This window comes from Cupressus sempervirens, chromosome 10 (genome assembly GCF_028749045.1).
Source record: "Cupressus sempervirens isolate cs-2001-9-10 chromosome 10, ASM2874904v1, whole genome shotgun sequence".
Lineage (NCBI taxonomy): Eukaryota > Viridiplantae > Streptophyta > Pinopsida > Cupressales > Cupressaceae > Cupressus > Cupressus sempervirens.
In genome coordinates, this window is record NC_143127.1 from 92,624,584 (window position 1) to 92,639,924 (window position 15,341).

At 34.0% G+C, this 15,341-nt stretch overlaps 1 protein-coding gene across 2 annotated transcripts in view; it reads right to left on the reverse strand.

Annotated features, from left to right (window-relative positions):
- LOC149532726 (uncharacterized) overlaps positions 1–15,341 on the reverse strand; it is a 203,607-nt gene that overhangs the window by 38,164 nt on the left and 150,102 nt on the right. For both annotated transcript variants that reach the window (XM_089807366.1, XM_089807365.1), the window contains exons 9-11: positions 12,750–12,863; positions 12,493–12,623; positions 11,482–11,583 (exon numbers count right to left, since the gene is read on the reverse strand). In XM_089807366.1, the coding sequence (XP_089663492.1) occupies positions 11,482–11,583; positions 12,493–12,623; positions 12,750–12,863 (347 nt within the window). The remainder of the gene's footprint in view (positions 1–11,481; positions 11,584–12,492; positions 12,624–12,749; positions 12,864–15,341) is intronic.

Below are 15,341 nucleotides of genomic sequence, written 5' to 3' on the forward strand. Positions count from 1 at the left end.
AAGGGATCAATTCCTCAATAAGCAATGCTTCTCCAATCCATCTGCTAGTTGATTCTCCAATTTCACCAACAATTCCTTGAGCATAGGATTATAAACTCCTAAAGTTTCTCTTGTCAGGTGTTGTCAAGTTCGGTGACAATCTCATTGTTGTTTGGCAGCAGTTTAAACTTGGCCCTGAACATCCTTCTTAGCAAGTCCTAGGAGGGTGTGGATGATCATGAAACGTCCAATATTCTAAACCAATCAATGGCTACACCCTATACCATTGTTGGAGACACTCTCAACCAAAAGTCTTTGTCCACCAAACCACTTCCTCTACAGATCGTCTTACACAGCTTGCGGTTATTGGCGATTTCGGGTGAAGCTGTCATGTCCACTCAAGCTGGAGTCCATCTGGACAAATAACTTTCTTATTCGGAATAACAGAGATTCCAAAAACAAAAATCACAATATGTGTCACCTTGTATTTGTGCCTAACATCTTTGAGGAAATGAGTTTTTGAAGGCAGGCGGATATCATCAGAAAATGTTGACCATATTCTGTATCCATGGTAGTGAAAGAATCACATGCCTCTCTGTCTGATAACTTGTGATAAAGAGTCCAGTGTGTTGATACTCGGAAGACCTGGAAATAGAAGGCTATGGTAATCAGATTATAGTGGTGAATCTGTATGGAAATTTCTATGATCCCCACTTCAAACAGATAGTACAATAGACCATCAGCACTATCTTGACATTAACGTCATTGAAGAATTTGGAGTTGAATCAGCAACTGCAACTTGGCATGAGCAATCTAGAATCAATGAGTCCAGTTCAAAAACTGCCTGCCACCTAACCAGTGATATTAAATACAGTATGAAATTGTATTGGATTGATTTAATGGATTTCTCAACAGGGATATTCATAGTTATCAATTCAGGAATCAATAAAGCTGATTGTGTGCAACTCTATTCATGGCACCTTCATCATTGTTTTGGAAATCAACTGTCAAATACATGAACTTCACAGGCTCCATATATTCTGGCAGGCAATGGTTCAGAAAATGATCCTTGAATGCACAGGCATCATCATACATCCGGAGGTTCTAGGAATCAAAGAAGTGATTTCTCTCATACAAAAGACGGTGACCAAAGGTATTCTGAAAAGTTATCAATTGATTGATAAATATAAACAAGTCTATATCATGGCAAAAGGAAACCAAACCTACAGGTTAAGGATATACTGCATACGAAATGCCCGCGAGAAGCATGAAGATGAGATTTGTTTAAACGGACATATATGTTGCTCAATCACCATCACACAAATTAATGCTGCCTAATATATTTGAATGGAATTTGTATATGAAGATTAGTAAGGTAATTGTCCCAATGTGATTAATTCATAAATGTCAAAAGATTTGATCAGTAGAAGCAGTGATCTTGACATCATATAAGATAACTATAGTTTAAATGGCAGATTAGTTTAAGAAGTTTTTGTAAATAAATTCTTGCCATTAGGCGGTTGGATTGAAGCAACATGACCATTCATATCTGCACCTTCTCACTCTTATATAAATACACAACGCTAAAATCAAAAGGTGAGACTTTAGGAGTGGAGGCATTCTTGATTAAAAAAAAGATTTCTTGTAAAAGGCAACATATATTTTCCAGATTAGTTCTTTAAAAGGAATGAGAATGGGAAAGAAAAGTTCAGACTCAAGCGTCCAATTTGGTGCAGTTGTTCCGGCATGACCAGTAAGAATTTAATATTCATAATATTATAGTGCAAAGGATTCATAGCACAAACAAGTTTTGTCCTTTATAGTCATCAGGAAATTTGTGAGCAATTCTAAATTTTTGAATTGTATAAAGATAGATTATAGCATCTTAAGTTAGATTATCAGAGATATAGAGAAATATTAATTTGTTTCCATACTGGACTAATATAAGATAGCATATATAATTAATTTCTTTTACATTTTAATAATTAGATTGCTGATGATATTAATACATATTGTCCTATAAAGTTGTACATAAATAACTTTCATGATATTGAATCTATTACCCATATAAATAAGGCACTGGTTGTTACATTCTTCATGTAGTATGCCTTTGATTTATAGTCTCAGAATTGGACATTGCTTTCTATCCTTTCCTTTCAAAGAATTGATCTATTCATTTATTATTATAATTTATAAGCATCCTTATTTTAAACATCTTTACTTTCAAATAATTATATTCATAATAATTACAATTTTAAAATATTGAAATCTTAAACGCATTCTGTTAGAAGCATTTTCAGCATGAAGTAATTGGTAAAGTTTTGAAGTCAATATACTTTCAGCATTTTCATTTAAAGTGGTGCAAATTTGAAGATTTCTTAATTCCTTACCATTTGGAAGATTCTTTGTTGCACTTGTGATCAGATTATCTGCTATAAAACTTCTTGGACTTAAGAGATTGGTTAAGGATCAGGTGCACCCAACTTGGCTTTGCAAAGCCAAAAGTGCAGAGGACTTCAATCGAATTGATCAGTCCTGTCAAGTTGGCTTTAACCAGTTGAAATCCCAGCATTGAGTTGGCAAGACTCATAAAATTCCAATATTTGGTTTTGGGAACCAACAGATTGGCAACTCTACTGGGGAAGAGTTGCAAGTAACTTAAAGAGTTTTTTTGTTTTCAGATCAGCATACAGATTCATTTAATCAAGAAATTATGGTGAGTTTCAGATTTTGGTTTTTTTCAGCATTCACAACCTTTTCCTACTTATCAAAACATTTGAAAAAATTTCAGATTTTGGAAATGTTTTGGATATATTAATTCAGGATTTGATATTTGGTTGCTAGTTAAAAAAATTTCAATAATTCATGTTATTCAGATTTCTGAGTTCTGATTTTTCATTTCTGCATATAGGAGTGAGCATATAAACATTAGAGCTTTTTAAATCTGAAATTATAGAGATTCTAGTTCCTGTTAAAGTTCTGATTTTGTTTTCAAAATTATATATTTCAAAAATCTTTATTTCAATTCAAACATTTGGTGGCATATACTCTGCTGAGGAAGAACCTAATGTTTTATATTATTCCCTTAAAGGGTGGCGACTCTATCATACATATATGGTTAATGAATGTACAATTATTTTGTATAAAAAGTGATAAAGGAATTAGACATCTATCTTTATAGTTTATGTGGGGAAAGAGATCAGTTAATCAAGGACCAAAAAGATTTACACAGTTGACTTATGAAAGGAAACTGAGGAAAAAGAAAACTAATAATCAAAAGTCAGATATGAACTATTCAAGACATAGGGATTTCCATGCAAGGACTAATGTGCAAAACAAAATAAGTAACTCGAATCATAATAGTTCTAAGAAGGAAAATGAGAATTTTAATCCATTCTTTCAAATCCCTAGAGTGGACAAAGAACCACAATGTGAAATAACTGAGGAAGATGAGGAAGATGAGGAAGAGTTACAACAGTGGGATGCAATCATTAAAAGATAGCTGAAGCGTCTAGCGATAACAATGCAATATTAGCAAGAATACTTAAGAGGCAGCCCGATCATATCTTGGAGAAAATAGGAATATCAAAAGCTAACATTATTTCCTCAGGAAAGAAAGCAAACAGTTGAGAAAAACAAGGGCAAGAGAAGTGGAGAGAAGAAAAAAGTGAACAATATTCAAGAAGAGACAAATAAAACATTTAAGTACAACCCTCCTCATAGGAAAAACTTATACCCACTTTATGCTACTGGCCATGTCAATCCTTTGTATGATCATGGGCAAAATAAAAAATAAAAATGAGGGTTTCAGAAGGCATTATAGCAACAACTAGCACGCTGGAAATTCAGGACAGCTTACTGGAGGTATTCTGCATAATAACATTGTTAATGTTTGATAGCTTCTATTGGATGAACATATGTATAATTATATAAGAGTTATATATATATGAGAGAAATGTGTGTGTGTGTGTGTGAGAGATTATATATATATATATATATATGATTAAATATATTATTAATTATCTGAATAACAAATAGACATGTCCCATGAAGGGACATGTCTATTTATTTACTTATTCTGAATATATATCTAAAGAGGATGTTGCATTTGGATAACATATACCATAACCATGGCAATGCGAATACATTTGTAGCAGACCTCTAAAAACTAACATGGTATCAGAGCAAAGTCTGGGAATAAAGATATTGAAGATTATTTCAAATAAAGAAAATATGGGTAACATTTGGTAGAGTTTCTTGATTATACGGTTGCTGTGATTCACGAATCTTGATACAGAGTTCACGAGAAGTTATGAAATGGGTTGGATTACAGATCGCCAATGTCTTTAAATGATCACAAATCTGTGAAATAAAATTGCAGATTAAACTCATAGACTGAGAAAGCAATTGTAACCTTTTAAACAAATATTCCCGTTCCAAAATCAGAATTGTTTAGATAAATTTTGCTGCTGCATCTACCGTTCAGTAATGTTTCCTCTTCGCATAAATTGCTTTTACTTGGACTACTTCCAAATTGTAAGCCTTTAATGACCAATATCTACAGATTTTTAATATTTCAGATTGTAGTGGTCTCAAAACTAAGCTTGTCTTTGATATTTGAGACACAATTTCATCTCCTATCATTACTTTAAGTATAGAGCACATTCACCATGCTTGGCAAGTATTTATAATAGACAATCTTCAGTTTTAACAGTTTCAATACTCCTTAACAAATGATATTAAGAGAATTACGCTTTTACTCATTCAACACTTGAACGCAGGAGTCATGGTGATTAGTTGTACCGTTTCATAAAATCATTGAGCTGTCAAACAAGTCAAAAATTTTGTGCTTTCCATGTTAATAAATAGTCACCTGACAAAGTCTTAGTAATATTCACGAAACAAGTGTTTCATTTTTCTTATTCCTGTAGTTTCTCGATGATATGTACATAACAACAAAAAATTCAATGCCACGTCCTGTTAAACTGGGTCTTTGATAGATTTTTTTTCATCGCAGTAAATCTCAAGGATGAACTGTGACATAAGTAATGATTTCTTCATATCAGCAATACATTGAATATAACTGTGCTTAGCCATTCGTGGTCTTCATTCATGGACTTTGGGTGAAAGACCCTAAGGAAAATAATTAGTAATAGTGATTAAGACAGGCAGGCCACATCTTATTACTAGACAGTGCAGATATATGTCAGTGGTCTCATGCATAGTTTGCAAGCTCTCGGAGTACTCTCAGAGTTGTCGAGTACTCTCAAGTTTTTTTGCTGGGCGAGTACTCTCAAGTTTAACTCTCGCATATTTATAGATGTTAAAAAACGTATGTAAAAATGTTGATGTAGGGAAAACATTGGATTAGATGCATTTTTTACATCATTTTAGTGCTATAAAACTATACATTTTCTCTATTGAAATATCAATTACTAATTTAATACATTTTATAATTGTATTCTACAAAAAAAAATATGTTTCTTCAAGAGATTTTAAATTTTAGTACTTTCTGAGTTGTCAAGTTTTCCCCGAGTTTTTGTTGAGTATATGCCAAGTTTTTTCCGAGTTGAAAATTTTGGGCTTGCCAAGTACTCTCCGAGTCCGAGTCTGCAAACTATGGTCTCATGTACTCGACATGCAACTTTTTAGGTGTGACTCATCCCCACAAAAGAGCGAGACTTTGACAACAAACAAGGGCAGTCGACGACTTGGGGAATTCATTTTCTTAAAGTAATTAAATATAAGGTGATGATATATGGTTTATTAGTAAATATGAAAACATATATGATGAGATTTGATCATTAATATTATTAAATGTAAAATGAATATATAGTAAGATAGAAATAAATTTTATAGATGAGATTAATTAAAATTTCTATAATGCTAGTGTAGGAACTACGCTCACTCCTATATGAATAGCTATGTGTCAGTGTATAGTATGAGATTGTTCCTATAAGAATGGCTAGATAAGAAAATAATATGTTGAAAATTTAGATTAAAGTATAAGTTTATCTATATTATATTAAAAATTATACTAGTCTCTCATAGTTTTTGTAATTTATTATGTACTATATGAGTTATATGCCTTGATCTTGTAGGAAAATGAAGGATTGACATTAGATTCAGAGGGACTTTGAAAAACTTTATCAAAGACAAGAAGCTCATATAAAATTGATGTTAAGAGAGAGTCATTAGAGACAACCTTGAAAGAGAGGAAACAAATAGAGGATATGATTCAACCTTCGGTGATGCGGAGGGAGTAAACCACGTTGAGATGGATTGTCCAATGATCATTAAGTTGTACTAGTCAAGAGGACTGTGACTCATGTTCATATACCTTGTGACTATGTGATTTTTTAATGGGCTTACCCCCTGTGTACATCATGAAGTGACGACTTCCAAATGATGTCACTTGTATTTGGAGAAGTTGTTGTAAGGTGATGATCTTACAATAACTTGTATTATGAGATCAAACAAATTAAGTATATGGTGAATGCCTTGCATCTCAACATTCTAGGAGGCCATTACTCTAAGAGTACTTGGTGAATATCTTTGATATTCTATGAGGCGAATACTCTTGATATAAGATGTGATATCAAACCTTATTTTGAGTAATTGGTGAATATTGTATGATATTCTCGGAGACCAATACTCGTGATGTCAAAAGTGATATCACACCTTACTTGAGTAATTGGTGAATATTGTATGATATTCTAGGAGGCCAATGCTCTTGATATCAAATGTGATATTAAAACCTTTTGAGTACTTGGTGAATATCATTGATATTGTAGGAGGCCAAACACTCGTGATGCCAAATGCAATCTCAAATATTGGAAAATTTTTAAGGTATCAAATGATATATACTTATAATTTGTCATTCTATTAATGGTGTAATATTTGTCTTTTGTTCATCCTCCCTAGCTAAGAGGGAGTGCTAATGTTTGATAGCTTCTATCGGATGAACATATGTATAATTATATAAGAGTTTTATATATATGTATGATTTAAATATATTATTATTTATCTGAATAACAAATAGACATGTCCCATGAAGGGACATGTCTATTCATTTACTTATTCTGAATATATATCCGAAGAGGATGTTGCATTTGGAAAACATATACCATAAACATGGCAATGCAAATACATTTGTAGCAGACCTCAAAAAACTAACAAACACAAACTTAAAATAGTCTTATGGAGGAAATCAAAACAATATATGTATCAATCACAATAACCAAGGCTATCGAATGCAAAATCAAAGGATAAGGAATCATATCATAAGACAATCTATGGTTATCGAGAGGTATAGACAATTGGATTTTGACGGAATAAGAGGATATCCCAATCCAATCTCTAAAGAGCTGAGAACAGCCATTTCGAAGATTTCTAGCAATGGAATTGATTCTACTGAGCAACATGTCATTAATCTGAAAAGTACAATTGAAGAAATCGATGAAGATCACAAGGATGTTTTCATGAAACTCTTTGTGAAATCTTTAATAGAAGACACAATGTAGTTATATAGGAGTCTTCCTGACATATCCATAAGTAGATGGTGCGATTTTGTCGATCAATTCAAAGAAAGTAAAAGACCTAACAGATTCTCAAGCTATGTGGCTTTAATGAGTGAAATCATAAACTCAGAACCTACTAGTGTAACAGAAGCTCTCAAATACCAAGCATGTTAAGATGTCATGATAGAAGAGTATCAATCCATTTTTTAAAACGATGTATGGGATATAGTATCTAGGCCTAAAGAGAAATTTGTTGTCTCTTGCAAAAGGCTCTTCAAAATTGAACATGCTACAGATGGCAGTATAGAGAAGCACAATGCACATTTTGTTGGTAGAGGGTTCTCTCAAAAGGAAGGCATTGATTATGAAGAGACATTTGCACCTGTTGTCAGATATACTTATGTTAGAGCAATCATGGCTATTGTAGCAGCTAAAGGTTGGAAGATACACCAGATGGATGTGAAAATTTCATTCTTGAACAGGACTATCAAAGAAGTCTATTTAAAACAACCTAAAGGTTTTGTGATTCATAATGTAGCCTCACATGTATGAAAACTAAAGAAAGCCCTATACAGACTTAAACAGGCTCACTAAGCTTGGTATGAAAGGATCGACACTTATCTTATGAGACTAGGCTTTTCAAAGAATGATGCAGACCCAAATCCCTACGTTAAATTATTAAAGGTGATATGTTAATACTAATCCTATATGTTGATGACCTACTAATTGTAGGAGAAGATCATCTTATTGTTCAATGTCAAAAAGACTTGGCCTCGGAATTTGACATGAAGCACTTGGGTATTTTGCACTACTTCCTAGGTTTGAAAGTCTGGCAGAACCTGATGGTATTCTTCCGAATCAAGGAAAATACACTTGATATTTAAAAAAAAAATTGGATGATAATTTGTAGACCAATAAGCACACCCTTGGAAACCAACTTACATAAGTTAAAAGAGGCAGCAAAGGAATCCAAATTTGAAGATCCTACTCTTTATAGACAGATTATTGTTTCACTGATGTACTTGGTTAAAACTCAACCTGATATTTGCTATGCAGTAATTGCTTAGAGTAAGTTTATGTGCAAACCACGGGAGATACACCTCGTTGCTGCAAAACATATATTGAGGTACCTTCAAGGAACTACTGGATATGTTCTTAAATATAGGAAAGTTGCCTTAGATCTACATAAATAGCTGACTCAAAATGTGCTGGAAATTGACTAATCGAAAAAGCAGATCACAATGTTGTTTTGGTTTGGGATCAACCATAATTTCTTGGATAAGCAGGAAATAGTCTTCAATAGCACAAGTTCTGTAGAAGCCGAATATATTGCAGCCTCTATGGGGGCCAGAGAAATAGTATGGCTTCAAAAGTTGATTGTGGGACTATTTGGTGAGCCCCTGAAACCTACTACTATCCACAGCAATAATCAAGTTGTATTAAGCTCTCATTGAATCCAGTGTTCCATGATCGATCTATGCACATAGAAATTCCTTACCACTATGTGAGAGATATAGTAGAAAGGAATGCGATTCAAATGGAGTATATTAGTACAACTAATCAAATAACAGACACTCTCATCAAGCCTCTCTTGAGAATTAAAGTTGAACACTTCAAAAAGAACCGTGGTATGGTTAAAATGTAAGTTATTGAGCCTAAGTCTCAAAATCATTTTTATACTAATATATATATATATATATATATTCAAAGATGTTTAATGTGTAATCTCTTTTGACATATGTGTGACTATGTGGCTTTATGGGGCCCCCTGTGTACATTACTGAAAGGTAACGATCTTTCTGATTATATACACTTATATCTAACATTGTAAGATGACGACTTTACGATGTTCACTATAATGATGAATATCATGTGACTTGATATTGGTAAACATGTCTTGATAGTTAGCGTCTCTTGAACATTTTGATAGATACCATGAGACGTGATACGTATTGCATCATTATGTTCTTTATGAGATAATCATGGTGGATATTATGTGACGTAATATATGTGGGTATGCCATGATATGGTAGACATCTTGAGACATGATGTCAGTTCACATACCATAACTAGGATATAAGAATGTCATGTGACTTGATGTTCTCTATACTCCTTGAGAACGAGTTAGGTGATATCTAAATTGATATATACTTGTTATCCTCCCTAGTTAAGAGGAAGTGTTGATCCATAGTAGCTTCAGTCAAATATTAGGGTAATGAATTGATTACACACATATGGGAATGCATGCATGTCAATTCACACAGTGAACTGACACACATACATAACACAATTGCCATGCTTAAGCCTTTGAAGATAAAACAATCAACCCTATATCTAATTTGAAATTCTATGCGAAAACAAGTATACTGAAATCTGTATTATCAGATTCTACTCATAATTACTCTCTTGAAAAAAAGGTCTTATTAGACAAGTCAAGTAATGATCTAACATGTAAATAATACACCTATTTCAGGATCGAGCAAACAATCCATTAATGCAAGCACAGATCAGTGACTTCGTATAAATTTTGTTTGTTTAAATACTAACAAATCAGATTCGTATAATGTTAATATTTGTTAATGTGGACAGTCATGTCATGAGCGGACAAGAGACATGTCCTCTCATGACATGTCCTTCGGCCACATGTCTCTTTAAGGCATTATTTATACCGAGTCGATTAGACCAAGAGAGAGAGAGAAATCAATCAATACTCTCTCATTGGAAGTTCGGCATCTACAGAAGTGCAGATAAAATTGCATTCTCTCATTTGCATCAGTATTTCATATAATATACTAAATCGATTCCCTCAAGAGTATAAAAGTCTGATCATTAACCTGCAACAAAGAAAATCAGTGCATTCAAATCTGAAAATAACAAAACTATACCAGTCTGATTAGAAGTTTAATTTACATTCACAGGAACAAATCAAAGTCTAATGGTTCAAGGTACTCCCGAGGAGGATGAGCTTTAATTGAGCAGTGTGTGCTTTACATATATCTGTAATAGACCTTTCAATTCTTGCGTTGGCATGAGTACAAGAATGAGATGAAGCAAGAGACTTGGTCATCTCAAGTAGAGATGGCAACCTTATATTAGTAAGAAGCTTCTAATAAGTTAGTCACAAATAACAAGCACAAAGGTCATGACAAGAGTTACACTAAAGCATTATTACTCATTTTCTAGTCCCACAGACAAAATATAAGATGTCTTGTGCCAAGATTTTGTATCTAATCTATTTAGTCACTTAAATTGTCTTACATTTTGATCATCAATGTCATAAAATATAAAACAGATGAAAGAGTGGTATACTATCACTATTTAATCAACAGATTGTCTTGCAGCAATGAATTACAACAGGATGTAGCCTCTGACAACAATAAAATATATGTTCTTTGAATACTGTTAATGAAACAAACTAACAAGATTGCTGGCTACCCCCTTGCTCTTTGGTTTAGTTTGTTTGCTTCCTGATTCTAGTCTTAAACATCTTTTAATGTTCCTTTTGCACCCCTGACAGGTTATGACAATTTGCTTTACTGTGACACGCGGTGACCTACACTGATCATTTACACATTACTATATTCCTCCTCTGGCAAATGTTAGCAAAGTTGCTTTTGGTGTTACACTAAAAGCAAAGGAGAACTCAACATTGTGCTAAGAATTTCATACTCAAATAATGATAGTAAATATATTCATATGCAGAAGTAAAACACGCAGATTGCAAAGCATTCATACATATATCAGCAAACTCTCTGTAACAGCAAGAATAAATCGACAAATGATAGTAGTAATAATTGGGAAAAATATTAGGATAAGAAAACTCTAACTTTTGAAGTGCACAAAAAAGGAAGAACCCTTTCCAAGATATGATAATTTCTAAGAATATTCTTAAAATTTGACAGAAAGACATTAAGAAGTGTATAAAAGCAATATATTTGTCTACAGATGCTACCACCTGAAAACTTGGTAACAGAAAACTAACCTTATTAAGTTCAGACATTAGATTACTATGTTGTGCAGCAGCATCTTTGGCCAACCTATACACATCATGTGCACCTTCCACCCCTTCTGTTATTGCTAGAACCTGCATAGCAATAGATTAAAACAATTAAACCTGAATCCTACATCCACTGTAACATAGATAAAGATAACTTTTACCAAACAAAATTCCAAAATATGCAACCTTTGCAAGGAGTGAGGTTCAATAACAGCTCCTACATTTTTCATATATGATTTGTTAGTTTTTTTAAGTAACGTCTTGTGACAAGTACTATTTATTCCAACACTTGTTTTGAAAGTCACATCTTTTGTCAAACAAGGATAGCCCTTTAATTTCACAAATGTTGGACCCTGCTTAGCCATTGGCTTCTCTCCCTTATGCAAATCTGGATGGTAGTGAAGTCAGGGAAGAATTGTTGAGATTCGAGACAACTTCATACACTACGACCTTCAAAAACACAATTATGACTCTCACGCAAGGCATTTGAGGATTGAAAACCTTGTTTAAACACAGAGAGTAATTAATATTGTCTTTGAATAAGCTTAAATTTACTAAAAGAAACCAAAGAAAGAACTAGAATGCAGTCATCAAAAAATGAAATAGAACAACCACCCATGATATGAAGGTTCAAAGTAAAATTGAAAGGAATTCAAGAAAACTTGGAACACTTGGATCTTGCCTGGGTTTTAGCAAACGGGGTAGTCTTAAAAATTATAAAATGGAGGCATGTACGATTCTCACAAATTGGGACAGAGACAGTGATCCAGACCCCAGATAGGAACTATTGGTATATGCAGGATGTTTCCTTTAGACAAAATGCCCACCTCTAACAAACTATGTTCTGTATTAGCAGATGATTTTTCACACAATGTTCATAAAACTTGAAAAGCAAATAAGATATCCATTAATATTAGCATCCATATTCTGCAGTAAGGATTTCAGAATTTGAATTGACAATTAGGAATCAAGATTCATCAACCTATTTAAGCATACCTCTTCAAGCATCGAACCAGTCTCAGTTGTTAGAGCAGAATTGCTCCTTGCCACACGACAAAATGCAGACAGCTCCTCACTTGCTTTCACTACCCATTCTCTCATGCTTGAAAGTGTAGCTTGCAGCTCACCTGTGTTTGATATCATGAATGTTATTATAAATTCTTTGACAACTTACTGTTATTATGAGGATCAGCTATCTCGTAAAAGAATTATATACCAACACTAATCATGTTTTACAGAAGCAAATGAATAACCTGAAGTAGATTTTGACTTTATAGATACAAGACGCAAATCATTTGTAGCAGTGGATAGGCTTGCAGTTGCCGCTTCCATGCTCTTTTGTGCTAGGTGCCATTCATGGTCCGCACCTAAAGAGAATGAACATACAACAAAAGTCAGTTTTAGTCATTTTCCCATTATAAACATTCTAGCTCCTTTTCTACCACCAAGCACTCAGTGGATTTGTATGCATTGCCATTATATTCAATAAATATTTTTATGTATTACTCATGCAGCCAAAATTATGTAATGAAAAATCATAAAAATGTAATTTTAGATGACCCAAATTTGGGGTCAAAGATTGCTGCACCCCTAAAAACCTTTCACTAATAAGCCCTTTTGTTATATTATTGTGTTCATGTATCCAAGGATTGTGCATATAAATCATATGTTATGATCTCAGCAATATTTCATTTTATCACATGCTCTGTTCTCGAAAACAGTTGTCCTGCTTGAAGTTGTTTCATTTATTAGCCAAGTTCCAAAGGAAAGCAAGGAAAAATGAAAGCCAGACGAGGAGTTTCCTGAAAGGCACCTTCGGTGTATGAGTTATGGTTTCAAATGGCAAATGAGGAACTTGAGAAAAATACCCAGGCAGAGAATTGAGAAGCAGGAACAAGCACAGGTCTGGCAGAGCATGCTGACTAGTGTATGGACAGCAGATATAAGCATCTAATACGCCCGTAGGCGCCAGAGATGACTTAACTAGGTGTTACCTATCCCACAACATTTTCAAATTGTGTGTGTCTAAGTTGGTAAAAGCGAAGCTTAGTACTTATGCCTTTGCGATGTATCTTTTCCCATGGTCACAAATGAAAAGTCCAAGCAAGATAAAGTGTTGAAGTTATTAAACCTTGGAACTCACTGAACCCCATGAACCAGTTCAATTGGTTCAACATCACCAAGACTATGTTGAAAGTGTCGTTGAAGTAGCCTGTGATCAATATTGAGCCGATTGAACCTCTTGAACTAGTTCAATGAGTCGAATGGTTCAGTGCATTCAATTGGTTCAATGTCGGTCACATAAAAACTATTCTGTCAGTTGATGTTTTGTTGATGTGCTATACTGGCCATTGTGTTTAAAAGGAAATAAATTTATTTTTGAACCACTTGAACCTGTTAAACCCTTTAAAAAGGTTCACACGGTTCAAGCATTTCAACATGATCTACCAATAATTCAAGTGGAGGCAGAAGGTACATATTTTGAAAAGGTGAAAAACCAGAGATGGAATATTCTGGCAACTTTATCAGATTTCACAATGTACGGGAAGTAATAATGAAATGGCAAGCCACATGTAGAAGTGACAAGGTAATTAATATCATTTAAGGGCAAGATTTCATGCTATTAATTGGCATAAGTGAGGGATTTGGGTATCATTCTACCAATCCTTCTGCAAGGAAGGCGACAAATGGAGGACACCTGGATTTCCAGGTTTGAAGTTGCAGAAGGTTTCAGCTACAAGGTGAATCTAATTGTTTGCCCTTGTCTTAGCTCACAGTGCTAGCATTCTTTTGAAATTTTACTATTGCTTCAGCTTGTGAATTTCATTATCGGGAGAGCTGCCTCTTATTTTTTGAAAATGAGTCTGAAGCAAGGATATGCCTCTTGGGTCTAGTTTGACCTTGACTATTTTGTAGAAAGAGCGGAAAACCTTGAAGAAGGCTCTGTTATGAGTACTATTGTTGAGAGTGGCATAGTGGAGGTTACAACCTCTTGGGTCTAGTTTGACCTTGATTGTTTTGTAGAAATAGCTAAGAACCTTGAAGGAGGCTTTGTTATGAGCACTATTGTCAAGAGTGGCATAATGAAGGCTACAGGTTTTCCGCTGGCCCTAGTATATCCAGAATTGGTCAAAGAATGTATAAACAGATATGGCCCAGTGGATAGGTGTATAAGGAAATTCAATGGGGAGGCCTTGCTACCAAATAATAAGGAACTGGGCTGCCCTGAGAATGCCAGTAGAGGAGGTGCATACCGAGTTTAACATATCAATGTCCTGGTCCACGTTTTCTGAGGAAAAACAGGTTTACAGGAACGTAATTGCCAGGAACTGGTTGTTAAAATTCTAGAAAGGTGGGTCATGGCATCTTACAAGGGAGCATATGAAACCCAACATCAAGGACTTGGTGGCATTGTTGCAAAGAGTTAGCTTTCCATTTTTCTAAGCTGGATGTATTTCTTCATCCAAACAATTTTGCAGGGAGCCCAGTTTTTGAATTGGGAGAGAATATAGCCAAAGAATTGCATGACAAATTAAACAATGTCCGTTTTGGAAGCTTGGGTTTCTACTGTTGATGCATAGCATCAGTCAAAGTGATATTGAGCATTTGAATCATGATTTACATGAACATTGTTTTATGCATTATATTATTGATAAGAATAATGTATATATATATATATATATATATATATATATGGTTAATTATTCATAAATATATATACACATATATGTTTATATGTATATATATAGATAGATATATATATATATATGGTTGATTATTCATAAATGACTTTATCAAATCGGGCTCTTATCATTGAAGAGACTATTGTTATCGGGGCTCTTGTA